The 14549-nt window shown below is 43.1% G+C and overlaps 1 protein-coding gene across 3 annotated transcripts in view; it reads right to left on the reverse strand.

The window, feature by feature from the left end:
- Positions 1 to 686: 686 nt before the first annotated feature.
- DPF3 (double PHD fingers 3) overlaps positions 687 to 14549 on the reverse strand; it is a 154286-nt gene continuing 140423 nt past the window's right edge. For all 3 annotated transcript variants that reach the window (XM_041459917.1, XM_041459920.1, XM_041459916.1), the window contains 3 exons: positions 3923 to 4035; positions 2563 to 2644; positions 687 to 1519 (listed from right to left, as the gene is read on the reverse strand). In XM_041459917.1, the coding sequence (XP_041315851.1) occupies positions 1449 to 1519; positions 2563 to 2644; positions 3923 to 4035 (266 nt within the window). In that variant the 3' untranslated portion in view covers positions 687 to 1448. The remainder of the gene's footprint in view (positions 1520 to 2562; positions 2645 to 3922; positions 4036 to 14549) is intronic.

Below are 14549 nucleotides of genomic sequence, written 5' to 3' on the forward strand. Positions count from 1 at the left end.
TACTTGGCAGTTCAGGGAGTGGTAGGTTTTTAACCTTAAAGATGTATTTTTTAGAAAATATTTGATGTACTCATTCTCCTAGTAATCTCTTAAACTGTTCAAAGAGATTCAACTGCAATAATTTGTTTTTTCAATGTATGGTCTCACTTAAAATTTCTTCATTTCACATGTAAAGCTTTGTTTAAATAAAGTAGAACTGTTTCTCTTTAAATTTTTTTAATAATTATGAAAATTCTTCTTTTCATGTTAGGTTCAGTAAATTATTCTTTTCTTTAGAGCTGGGGAAGGTTTTTAGACAAATTATGTCACTGGCCAAAGATGCAGTTGTAGAGAATGTGGGGGAAAAATATTGGGAAATTTAGTTAGATCTTGATAATTACTTTTGTCAAAAAACAGTAACACTTTGGAAATGCTGAAAGCCCGGATTAGGCAATGCCCAGAAAATGCAGCTTTCAGTTGCAGAACATTTTAGTTTAGAAATTTCAAAAAATTAATCAAAGTGCTTCATTTGACCTTAAGCCAAAATTGTTCCTTTTTGCAACTTACGTAAGATTGCTTGGAAAGCTGACAATTTTTTGCTTTCTGTGATCAACTTAAGATGAGAATTTTTATTTTGTCCAATTTTCTGAGCTAAACAGAAAGTCAGTTGCATATATGTAAGATTTTTCACTCAGAATTTTCTGAACAAAAAGAATTGATGTGTCTGGAAGGTACTGCTGGCATTACAGTGGGACAGCATGCCTGAACACACTGAGTACCAAAGGCATTTCTAAGCATTGGAGTGTGTACCTAACAGTACTGCTCTTCCTTACACTTAAAACAGATTCCTAATGATCTGCCAAATCAGGGCATTTGATTCAATGAAGAAAGTGTCACCCCAAAAAGTTTTGATCAATGCTTCTCTTAGTGACAATGTGCTGTTCATGAACTGGGAAGTATTGAACTAAACACAACTCTCAGAGCACCCCTCTTAAGCACCCATGCATCTACAGAGTGGTTGCAGTAAAGAGATTTCCAGTCAAGCCTTTGAAGAGAAACACCTGGTGCTGCTCCCAGCTGAAGTACTCACCAATAATTCCTTGGGAAATATCTTACTACTTTTTCACTAAAAACAAAAGACTAAACAGAAAGCACAAGGCCACAAAATTGACTTCTCCGCGTTGGTATAACAACCCTCCCCCTTCTTCCATGGTGCATGTGAGCCTGTTCATGGCAAGCAGCAACCATGCACAGCAGTGAAGAGATTTCATCCAGATCATTGGGAAAGTACACAGTCCTAGCAGAGCCCAGGAGGTCTGGCATTAGTGACAGTGGATACCACAGATACCTCTTCCTGTATTTGAGTGTCCGTTCGTTTGGATGTGGGTCATGTCTTTGTGTTCTGGGTGGGAATTGTGTGCTGGTATGGCAACACCAGGAGCAAGGTGTTTCTTGACTGCTGGAGCTCCTCAGGCCTGGTAGCCAAAAGCTGACGCTCTCTCTCTGAGTAGCTCCTGGCACAAATGACAACTCCAGCTCCCTGCAAATGAAGAAATCCTTCTTATAGGAATGACATGAAACTCAGAGTTTATGTCAAGAATGGCTTGAATAATATATGAGATATTCCTAATATTGGAATTGCTTGTATTTTTGTGAAGCAGACTCTGCTGCCCTTGCTTTTGTGTCCATAGGCTTTCTACATGAGCTGCAATGCTCCTGGGGTGTGCATTGCAATGAGGTGTTTTATATTTTCACACTTCCAATAAACCACTTCCCAGTGGAACAGAAACCTTTAGATAGTTATTAGCTGCATTTCAAGATTTTCCCCTCCTGATTTAGCTTCCTTTTTACCAAAGTTACAAACATTAGCTCCTGAATGCATGATTAATTTGTAATTATTCTTGTCCTGCCCCTCATGTAAACCGCAGTCACTCGCACTCACAAGCCTCCTTCTCCAATTCTACTGCTCTCTGAGGATTTTAGTCAGAGAACCTCTAATGGTAAGAGACTGGTTCCTCTGCTCCACAGCCAAAGTTGGACAAACTCCAACCAGTCATAGTATAGTCCAATTGAACCCCCTGCAGAGGTCATAACTGCATTCCAAATGTAATACAGACCACAAAACCCTCACCCTGCCTAAACAGAAACATATCATAGAGCAAGGAAGGTAATGCCCTTTAATCCAGTCTCCTGCCAACAGGCTCTTAGGTGTTCCAGAGAGGACCTCCCTGTCTGAGGCTTTCCCTCCAGGACTTTGACTTCTTAAGAAGTCCAAAGTCACATTTCACAGGCGCTCAATTCAGTTGACTAAACTGAGGTGACCAGTGACATGTGGGACATCCAGAGGTACCCACGACCCACAAAAGAACCATGTTCTGGAAGAGGAGGAGACCAGGCAAGATTGAATAGGATACCACAGATCACGCTTCACATCTATTAATTTTGTTTCTTTCCAGTGCTACCTCCCTTTGCTTCGCAACTGTTTCTTTAACCCTGCATGGTTCAAAACACCTTTCTGAAATTTTTCCCTTCTCCACAAAGACTTTATTTTGACTTTCAAAGCAGACTTCAGTCATATGTTACCTTCTGGGGGCTCAAAGACTGGTGGATTCAAGCAATACATGTGATAGCCACGGTCACAGTCATCACAGAAGAGCAGCTGGTCCTGAGGCAAGTTTGTTGGAGAGACAGTAGGGAAACAGGGAGAGAAGGAGAGGAGAAGAGAGAAAATTATGTAAATTAGTCTCTTGCCAAGATGAAAACTTAAGTAGGGTAACCAGCATTGTTCAGCTGGGAATGCAGAGCTGCAACAACAGAGACTAAGAGACTGCTGGGAATGTAAAGGCTACAAACATCACTTTTGTTCATCCATGATTAGCCACCATATTCCTGAGAGGCTGCAGAAAGCCTCTCTCAGCACAAGACAGCTCAGTTTCTAAGCAGAAAATCACTGTGAGAAGTGGAGGAGTTCCAGTGCTAGATGGCCTCATGATGCAGGAGTAAAAGCTGTTATGCTGGGGATATGCTCTTCTGAGAGAAGAGGAGAGGCTTTGCTGGGCTCCGGTGTCACCATGTGCTGATCTCATTTCTTCAGAGGAAGCCTTTGACTTAGACAGTTTTCCAAAACTCAGCTGAGTAAATTTTTTGCGAAACAGATGGAAGTTACATGACCCCACCGTGTGGTCTGCAACTCTTTCATATATTTGGGGTGAAAAAAGCTGCTCTGAAGTATCCTGTCATTCCTAAGCTCCCTGGGTTCAGATTTGTTTTTATGCTAAGCAAAAACAAAATCTCAGGCTTAAAATTTATTCTGCTGTAGGGAATATAGTGTTAGCTAATCACCTCCAAAGTTCTCCAGCCACTGTCAATTTTCCAAGGTTCTCAGAGGCCACCAAGGACCCTTAGCATCAGATTTTAACTGCAAACCCCGGAGGGTGGACATTGCTCAGCTGCAGGCTCTGGAAATCACTGGAGTTGATGATTAGGTGAGGCTTAGCCATCCCACTTCAAATGGTTTCATGTTTCCCAAGTCTTGTAATTAAGTTTAAAAAATCATACCAAGAAAGTAAAGAAAATCAGGGACAGAAGGCGCATACTTGCCTCTCTTGGGTTATCATGTATTCACATCTACTTCTATCATGCTGAAAGCTCCCTGCAACAGGAATTCATGGCCCCCAGCTAATTTCTATTGAATAAGTACACAAACCACAAGTATCAGCATTTTAAGTGGCCCTATATGATACCCCTGGTAATTTCAGCAGAGACCAGTAGCTGAATGGGGGCACTGGGGAGAATCTCTGTGCTCAGAGGTGGCTCTTCCTCGGAGATGCACAGAAGCAGAAGTAAAACAATGGACCCACACCAGTGCCACATGCTGCTCAAGGGTGGGCATGGCAGCAGCTTGCAGTGATGCTTATTTGCATGAAAAGGTAAATGGACTCACATCGTTCTCTGAGGTCCCACAAAGGCTGCAGGATTTGCACTCAATGCATTGCCACTGATAGGTTTTAACAGCCTCAGTCATGTTTGTGGTGAACTGCAGGCAGGTCGGGTGTCCTGAGGAAGATCGGAAACAACGGTCATTGTTAAGGCTCACTTATTGCTTGTTAATTAACCGGTATTAAATTTGGGAACAAAACACACATGGACATGGACTGATCACAACATGGGCTGCAACTAACAGATACCAAAGAGGAAAGCAGGCATTAACCCTTTCGCTGCCGGGCACAAGAGAAAATCAGAGTCATCTCCACCCCATCGGCAAAGCAGTTTTATTCAGAGCTCTTAAAAATGGTTTGGCTTTGAGTTGGTTTTTGTGGGGATTTTTTTTTAAAGGAAACAAGAAAAAGCATGAAATCAGAAACAAACCAAATTTCAAAGAGAGACCATCCGTCTTAATAGAAATTGGACTACAGTTTCAATTAGCGTTGTTTCGACCGGAACGAAGGACCTGGTGGAAATGAGGTTATTCTCCATTTCACAGCTTCCTTTCCTGGTGTCCAAATGGGTGGAGCAATTCTGTAAACTTTGCTTAAATGGAAGCAGTAGCGTACAGAGAAGACGCAAGACGGGATGGAAGGATATAGCTTTTAATTTTTTTTTTAAGAGCTCTGCCACTAAAGTTGGTTGGCACAGAAGAAACCAAATTGCACAGCTAACCTTCCAGGATCAAAACAGGAAACCGAAAGGAAAAAAAATCCCAAGCCAATTCCCACAATGAACTAAATGAAAGGAATAAAGAAGGGAAAGCTAGCAGAACAGTCACATCTAATCGGGAAGGACAAATTGCCAGAGTTACAACCCCCGCCCCTACATGCGTGTCGACTTCAGCTTTGCAAAACAGCGGTATCACAGTAGCAGGGTCAGCAATGGGCTTTCTGGAGGGGAAAATACAAACAAACAAACAAACCAAAGGTAGGATCAGTGTTGCTTCTGCAAAACAAAACAAGACAAACACACCGCTGAAATAAAGTACTGTACTCCCAAACCACCCTTACCTGGCTGAGACATTGCCTAAGTCTCCTGCAATAAGCTCCTGCCTGCCTTCTTGGAAAGCCCCACATTTAGAATCCTTCTCTGACACACTTAAACATTAACACTGTGCATAGTCAGGGCAGGGAGAGTCAATTGCTCATCTGCAGAAACACTAGGAACACAGGTATGCACATCTTGCACTGTTGCCTGTTTCTTCTAGAAACTGGCACCATAAGTTGTGTGGGGCTTTTCACCTCTACCCAGTCTGCTGTTCTTAGACTACAACCAATGGACTGGAAAAAATCTTTTCCACTTCCACCAGCCTAAGTGCCTTTTTAAGAGTGGAGAAAGAAAGGCTGTTTCTCCAATAAGAAAAAAAAGGCATGTCTATGGTAAATGTGGGCACAGATGTGTCATCTTCATTGCCACACCTATCAGCAATATTTTACTGTGTCATCACAGCAGCCATCACCACCATACAAAAAGTTTCTGTATATTCCAGCTAGTGAAACAAACAGTTGCTGTGAATTGCTGAATAAGGAAGTAATGCTGTAGGGGATATATTTCTTTTATGTGTCCATGATACCACCAAATGCTGTAATAAGAATTTTTGTTCTCCAGTTATATTTGCGTGGTTGTGATACAACAACTAAACCTGTCCAGCAAAGAAATGTATATGCATATTTATTAAAGAAATTTAATAGAAAATAAAGGCGATATTTAGAGAAGGAGGGATCAATGAAATTGCTCATGACACTCTTAAGCCTTTGAATAATGAAACATCTTGACAATACTGATGAGCTCAGATGGGCTAAGAAGATCACAGGGTTTTGGAGCCCTTGAAATGTCAGCACAAAAAATAGTGACAGTTTTTAACTGAGATTTACAATGGACCAACTAAAATACTGGGGGCCCTGAAACTGCAACTAAGCAAAAGGAGATGTGACAAGATACCTTTTCTTGCTGAGAGGACCACATATACTTTCTGATACTACCAAACTAGCAGAACCTGACATGACACTGAAATGTTCCTCCAGATCTGATTTACATTGAATGCAAACCTTATTCCAACACCAGTAAATAGAACAAATGTGCCATGCTACACATCAGGGAGGAATTCATCCCAAAAGCAGAGAGTTGCTTCCAGAAATGTTGTACAGTGCTGGAATATATCACAGAAAACAACTCATATAGGGAGGTGAATTAATCAGAGAGTTAAATAGCTTCAGTCACATTTGAAAAGAAACAGAAAGAATGGAATCAAACTTACAGAAATAAATCCCAGCTAAATACATGCACATCTTCACATGCTCATTTGCCTGTGCATACACATTGCTCATTGCAGAGAGTCCAGCTGAGGACCCTCCCTTTCTAACACAACATGAGGGTCAGGTCCTGTTCACTATTTTATCTCTGTCCCTTTATAGCCATTCCTGCTCTCATTTGCCTCAAAAACACCTCTGCAGGTCTCCTGTGTGGCATCTCACATCAGTGGTGCTTCATCCTTGAAGTGATACATCCTACCTATATTGCAGAGCACTTCTTAAGAACCACACCTACCACAAGCCTAAAAGAAATGGTCTCCTGTGGGTTGAGGATTCCTTAGAAAAATTAGGAATAGAGCGAGGGCCACAGTGGTTTCTTTCTAGTAGCAAGGCAGAAGTATTTTGCGAGAACATACCAATTCATTCACTCCAATAGGCTCTCTCTCCAGGTACTGTGACTACAAGAGTAGAGTCTGCATAGCTGCAGGTTGCTCTCTGCTAGCCCAGGGCTTATACCATGTGTAAGGTAAAAAGAATGTCTTTCTTCAGCCTTTAAGTCACATGCTCTTTCACATTAAACAACATTCCTTGTGGTACCATGACCCCAAGTTAATGTCATTGGAAAGACTATTTTTACTTATGCTATCAGCATGGTGAGGCGCTGTAGTATATGGCAAGCATGCCACCAGATACTCAAAATATTAAAATTCTTTTTCCTTTCCTCCCTGGTTTCTCCTTCTTCGTGATCTCTTTCTTTTCCTGCTACTTTGGTTCAAAACCTAGTGTTTTACATGATATGAGAAAATTCACACATCCAAGACTTCCTGAGGCAGTGTTAGTGAACACCATCCCTGCTCCATATCACAGAACTTCTTAGCATTCCTTCTGTGTCAGAATACCTGAACACAAAGTCCTGTAGCTGCATGTGGCAAGCTACTACAGGTAGATTCAAATTCCCTTTCTTTTTTCCTTAAAAATAAAAAGGCAACTTCAGGCCACAATTTTCTTTTACACACAGAGCAGTCCAAAATGTGATTCAAGTTACAGACACTGTGGTAGCACACAAGCCAGAGAGCTGACAGTCTTCTTGCTATGTGTTTGAGATGGAGAAGCAGTCTTATTTCACCTAATTGTGTGATGAACAGTGTTTGCTCTGGCTAAGGTGCGCAGCAGAGTCTGCAGCTGAAACCCAGTTAATAATTCAGGTGGTGGCTCCACCCTGGCAAACCCTGGGTCACTCTCACCAGTCTGTATCAGCTCTGCAGATCTAATAGGGAGAGGAAGTAACACATATTTATGGTGTCACCGAAGTCAATAGACAGACCTCTAAAATACACCCTGGGAGCAGTTCTGTTGAAGGAGAAGGCAATATGTTAACATTGACGGTTTCTAATCTACCATAACTATTCTCTACCTAAACTTCTGCTATGCTGCAATAGCTATAAACAACAGACAGAGACAATAAAACTTGCAGTGAGCTTTTAAACAGCTCATCCCTTTGTCCTAAAAACAATATTTTAAGGTGTACATCAGGTATGAAAGCTCCCTCATCTTTGTCAAAACTCTCCTCTGGATCTGAACTTTGAGACTGAGGCCATATTTTATAGTGACATCAGTGTTTCACATGCCACTGGCTTTAATTGTACATTATGTCCACCAGACAGCTGGTCAGAGAAGCAGAGAGGTGAGCACATTCAGAGACTATTCCTTGTATCCTGCACCTGCTACAATTGCAGGTTGATGGGGAGGATAATTTTAACATAAATACCCTAAAAATATCCAAAAATCTCTTCTGCTTACACTGCTTGTATAACACTAAAGACCAAAACTGACATTAAAGGGCAGGAGCAATCTGCTGCTTCCAGTCGCTCTGTGACCAGTGAAGGCCTTAGAACGGCTCATTAGTGCTTTTTCAATAATGGATTCTGCATTGCAAGATTAATTGCAGCCATGTGCTCTGTCACACCCGCCACAGACTATTTAAGTTAACAATCCAATCAATAACCTCTTCCAAACAAAGGCAGAGATTATCTTGAGGGGAAAAAATAAGCAAATACTCTTTTTTAAAAACAAATGTGAAATTATTTATACAGAATAAAAGGAATTTTTACCCAATTATTTCCATTATCTTCACAGTGTAGTGGTGGGCTTTTTAATCAATAGTGTGATGAAAACTCACTGGCCTCCTGGCTATATTGCATCAGATTTATTCCATAAACTTTCAGGTCTTTAAACAACTATAAATACATATTACAGATATAATGGCCTATGTCACAGGAGCCCCATCCATATAATGGAAGTTTACATGCAAAGAAAATGCATAATTTCCTCCTGCTAAGATTGAATAAGGTTTCTTGTGGCCACTACCATCATTAGACAGAATTATTACCATTACCTGTACAAAAGAAGGGAAACTTGTCATTGTAATAAGTGACATAATTTTATGGTTATGATTTAAAAATATACCCTTCATTTGTCTGTCAAGAAGGCTTGCTTACAGATATACAGTGTCAACAATTCGGATTAGAAAAGGCCCTTTAAAACTCAGACTATCCAAGCACACTGAAGAACCTGGCTCTGTCAGAACCCCAGTGCTCAAGAATCTGCAACTCTCAGAAAAAACCAAACATTCCTGAGGATGTTGGGGAGCTCTTGGCATTTCCTGGCCCTTCCCATCTTGCACTGTGAAAGTGTTGCAGTGTAGAGACATATAGATAAATATGTCAAATAGAGGTACTCATGAACAGAAGCCTTCAAAAGTGTTCATGGGGTGAGGATCCAAAGCACCATCTGCCACACTATCTCTATGATATGGAGAAGCAGGAATATTTCATTACAGAAAAATAAAACAGCTTTCCTGGCAGCCAAGGCAGGGGAAGATGTTGGAGGCTGCAGGTGAAGAGCTCTTGTCTCACCCCCTTCAGTACAGGGCCCTACTGAATCCAGCTTCTTAAGAAAAGCATACAAACAAACATAAGAAAGTTCATAGGCACCACATTGGGGTTCGCTATTATCAGACAGGACAGGAAATATTACCACTGTGAATTTCTGTGTCCTGGCTGAAGTGAGAAAACCTAGCTGTTTCTCCCAGTGTGTTCCAGCACTGCCAACTCTGCTAAAGAAGTGAGTCCAAAAGGACTCAGTGGTTTCACTGAATAGTCTGGTCGGTCTGATTTGGTCAGAGACCAACTCTCCTCTATTCTAATATGTCACAACGTGCCAGTAATTGTGGAAGAATTAATGCCTTTAATAATTGATGGATCTCTGAAACCACTCAGCTGTAGAAGAGCTTATAGTTCCTATTATTTCATTTTCTGGCTCTACAGTTGTTCTAGCCAGCATGGACAGAGCTAAAACTGAGTCCACAAAAAGAGAAGGGGCACTCTGCTGCATTAGCACCAGGACTGGTGGCCAGCTGCACTCCGGAGGTGGTGGTTTGCTTCTCAGTACTGCCAGTTCCAGAGGAAGGACTTATATAAATTACAAGCAATTGCTCAAATATTTGGCACTGATACAAGAGAGTCCACTTTAATTGTTCGCCCAAGGGATAAATAAAACCCCTGTGCAAATGGTAGTGGTTCAGCCCCAGCTGCAGTTTGGCAGGTGTAATTGGAGAAAGCAGGACAGACCTGTGTTTGAAAGCAAGGCCAAGGATCTTGGGGAAGTTATAAAATGGTGGAGTGAGGCAGGTAGCACTTGTAGCTCACTCTCCTGCACTGCCCTGCTGTTTCTTTAGCCGTGAAAACACCTAAGGGCATGGGGAGCAAAGGAGTAAGCTCCTGCCAAAAGACCCCTCATCTCCAGGCACTCTCCAGAAAATTTAATTGCTTGAGGAAAGTCCACTCACCAGCTCTACTCATGCATAGCTTTGACTCTACAATGCTGCATAATTTCCTCTGAAATCATTTTAAGTATCGAGAGCATCAGCTGGGAGAAGGAACCTGGATGAAGAGCAAAGCTTGGCTCAGGCCACTCATGTGCATAAACAATACGCACAAATGTGTATGCACAGACCCACATGCACCCAAGGAGATTGGCTGTGCACAAGGCAGTGTAACTCTGGCACAGGGTGGCAGGAGGAGCTGGGTGGGATTCAGGGGTGACCTCTGGAGCATGCAAAGGGACAAGCCAGGAGTGAGTTATTCTGGGCTTCCTAATGGTTTGTCAGTCAAATCACCCCCCACACACCATGACCATGATAGCAGATGCCCCATATCTTACAGGAAAACTCCTTGAGAAATGTTTTAAAACAGTTTTACTGCAATAGGTCTGTGTGTGCCCTGAGTACACCACTTCCTCAGCATGCACAATCCAGCCACACATATGTTAGCAGGGAGAAATAAAAATAAATTAGAGATTTTAAAAGTCTCTAAAAACTGCCAACAATTAACTTTGGTGCACACAAATCGTTGCCCTGGGAGAGCACCATGATTTGGGATGGTGATGCTGCAGCCAGGCCCTCTGCCCTGTGTTCAGGTTTGCCAGAGGGAGGATGAGCCCTGCCAGGGTTTCTGCTGCTGTGTCGGTGTCCCCCTCCGGCCAGGCACACCTGCCCTTCCAAAACTGCCGGGAACAGGCTGAAATCTGCACCTCCATTTCGTATCTCCCAGAGGTTTGGACTGGGGCAGATCTGGGGCACAGGCCCGTCCCTCTGTGCTCCCCTCTGAAGCCGAGCCGGGGGGACTCAGGCCCACCTGACACAGGCCGCTCTTTTCATCGCAAACCCGCTGTGGTAGCTCAGAACTGAGGTGGCAAACCGAGCCGTGGGCGTTTGCAACCAGAAACAGTGCCCAGCTTTAAAGCCAAAGGAGGTGCCACACTCCCTGATGTCTCATCTCAAAACCAGACAGCACTCGGCCCCCTCTTCTTCCAGACTAGCCCCTATTAACCACTGTTGGCCGCTAGACAAAATGGCTAGTTCTTGCCTAAGAAACAATGTGGGAGCACTCAAATAACCTTGTACTGAAGCATCAGCTTGTTAATGCACTGGTAAGTCATGCCAGCGCTGTACAATTCCTGGGGGTGAATTAGGTCAGAGTGACCTCCAGAAAAACCAGCAGGCTGCATCGCTGCGTGCTGCATTATGGGTAACGATCTGCTAATTGCCAGGAGGCGCTTGGGCTGCTTACCAACACCAACAGGAAGGAAACCTGCCTGCAGGCACCGCACGGACTCCATATGCCGGGGACATCGCTCCTAATAACGAGAATAAACCCATTTATAGAACATGAACTGGGCAGGAGGACAGGCACTGAATGCTAATGCTGCCCAGGCGGTGCAGCTCACCGGGATTGCTGCCGGAGACCCGCAGCAAAACCCCTGCGTGGAGAGGGGCTGGCTTTGCATTTGGTTGCACTGTGAAGTAGGGGTGAGGTAGATGGAGATGAAAATGCAGGAGTGGGAGAAAGACTGCTTATCCAGGCAAGATGAATCACCACAACCTGGAAAGCCAACATCCCCTTTGCCCTGGGGACATTTTCGTTACCCTTCAACAAACTGCAGTGGAAAAAAACCTCCGGCACAGCTCCGACCTCGTCGCTATGCACTGCAGGCTCCCCAGCCAGGCCAGCTCACACACCACAGAGCTTTCAATCAACTGGCAGGCTCACTAAACCCTTTCAAATTGAGCAACCAAGCAAAAATACTTGGTCATAAACACTAAAAATAGGAATGGAGGATTGGGTTTTGTTTTGCTTTTTAACTTGGTGAAGCCAGCTCTTCCTAGTGCATTAAATCCACCTCCCTGGCAGCCCATTTAGAACATCTCCTCCCCCCTGGGAGAGCCAAAATCCCCAGCTGTAATGAGAGAAGTAGGGTGGTAGTTAAAATGCTAGGGAAATGGCAGCCTGAATAGCCTTCTGCAAGCACAGTGCCTTTGTTAAATCCCCCCATAAAACAAGATATCAGCACTGCCCCTCCTCCCCTCTCTTCAACATGTACAAGGTCTCTGCTACCTGCTTGAACCCACGTTTACTGTCCAAATACCTGGTCCCTCCCCAGCAGCTCTCGTGTTAAACTGCCCTGCTAACACAGCCACAGATGGCAGCAGGCCTGCAGGGATGCCCGGCACTGCCCAGAGCTGCTCGTGGTATCAAGGCAGCGTTTGAAAAGATTCCAGAGTTTCCACACTGACCCAACACAGGGGGTCTGACCTGAGCCAGTGGCAGCAGTGGATGGGACATGCCATTTCCCCAGAGCACTCCAACAGGGGCTTCTCCACTGGGATTAAGCAGGAGAGAGTGACAAAGGTGATGTGTCATGACAAGGACACCTCTTCACCAAAAACAGGCCGTGCTCACCCAGTCAGTTCAGAGAGCACCAAGACAACCCCACTGCACCACTGTGGCCCTCCTCAAGCACCAAGGACTGTGGGGAGAACTTCAGAGGTGATTTCACCCATGAATCATGGAACAGACATCTCATAAACACAACTGTCACTTGGAAACAGGGTCAGCTGATTAATTTGGGGAAAGGAAAGGGGAAAAGGAGAGAGTATTACTAATCTCTGGACTAACTTTCTAGAAAGATTAAGGAATTACTCTAGAGTAACTCCCTGCCAGCACGTTTCCAGAAATTTCAAATCAAATGGCAAACTCCAGAGAAATTATTTAAATGTCATTATTTTAACATTAAAGAAACTTAACTATGCAGAAGACACCATGCCATTGCATAGACAGTGACCTTGTTGCTCTTACATGAGGTAACCACATACCATCTAGGTAAAGATATTCAGCAGATGATGGGTAAATGACTGATAATTGATATGGACATACTGAAAATGCAAGAGGTCTGTCTTTCTCAAAGAAGCACAATTTACACTGTTGTTAATTTGACTGTATATTCAGACATAAGTAGAACTGCTTCACTCAACACAAACAAGACCAATTTGGAGCAAGTTACTTCAGTCTCTTGTTGAGTTAAGGAATCCCTTTCAGCTGCCAAACAGGCAGTGATCCCCATGCACACTCTCCATTGTTTGTAATGCAGTGCCAGAAACAGGAAAACACTGATTTTTCCCCTTCTCTGTCAGTGAAAGCCCCTGTTTGGTTGGGAATTTTAATGTGTCAATAGAGATTTCATCAACAAGACAGCCAGTTTTTGCTTCCCCACCAAACTCCCAGCAACATCAATATCTAGAGGGAAGTAAGTGCTACAACCACATGCTGAAGAGCATCAGTACGAGCATGGTAGGAGGGAGTGAAATGTCTTTGTTTACTCTCTAAAAATGCAGTTTCAAGGTGATCTAAACATCTGAGTGAAGGAGTGAATTTGAACAAAGTAGTTTCAGTCAAAAGTAAGTGGGAGAGAAGAAAGGATTAAGAGGTGGCAGGGCGAAAAACTGATTTTCAGAAAGGTTGAGACATTTTGTACCAGTGTCTCACAAATAAGAAGCTGGACTTTCATTTTGGAGCAGTACCTTGCTTCAAAAGTGAACTCAAGGGAATTGTTTTTTAAGAAAGAGAAAAAATAGTCACAAATGAAATGTTTCATTCAAGCCTGTGCACAGTTGGCAGTGGGAAAGGGTCATTTCATTGAGGAGAGATTGTGTTTCATTTTGAATTAAACCAAAATCTTTTATCCTCACCATGGTATTTTTCAGTTCAGTTGTTTCAATGGATTTTTTGAGTAAATGTCCAACAAAATGCTGACAGAGATTCAAAAAGTAGGATTTTTTTTTTCCAGTGGAAGACCACCTGATTAAAATCCATTATCTCTTTTCTTAGAGCTCACCAGACCTTCCACGACAGATTAGTCAAGTCAAAGTCCTGGCCATTCGTAACAAGTGGGTAGTGCTGCTTTAACCTACCCAACCAATATCTCATAGCAGCTAAATACCTTCTCAGACCAAACAAGAGACCAGCCAGTTCCATGGCAGTGGACACTAATGTCCCTCATTAAACAGTTCACTAGTCTTGCTATTTTTCAACACCAAAGGAATAATTTAATAAAGCCTATACAAAAGTAGAATATTATTGTATTTAATTAAAGAAAGTTATCTTCTACAGTACTACAACAATCTCTGACTCTTCTCGCTGTGCTTTTAACTGGCTGTTCCATTGGCCAGCAGGACTGTTGCTCAGTGCTCTGTTATGGCCAGGAAGTTGGGAAATCCTCTCCTGGTCTGACCAAGATCTGAGTACCCCAAATCCTTTCACTTTAAACAGTTGTTGAGGTGTTCATCAGCTGCAAAGTTCACTTGTTAGGTGGGATCCCACCACCCACAAGATGTCTGTCAATTCTCAGTGATAGCTGCACTGAGCCTAATGGGGACTAATTCTGCTTCAAATATTGCCAGACCTGTAAACATGTAAACAGTCACAGAGGAATATA

This window comes from Pyrgilauda ruficollis, unplaced genomic scaffold (genome assembly GCF_017590135.1).
Source record: "Pyrgilauda ruficollis isolate IOZ18807 unplaced genomic scaffold, ASM1759013v1 scaffold14, whole genome shotgun sequence".
NCBI classification, from domain to species: Eukaryota; Metazoa; Chordata; class Aves; order Passeriformes; family Passeridae; genus Pyrgilauda; species Pyrgilauda ruficollis.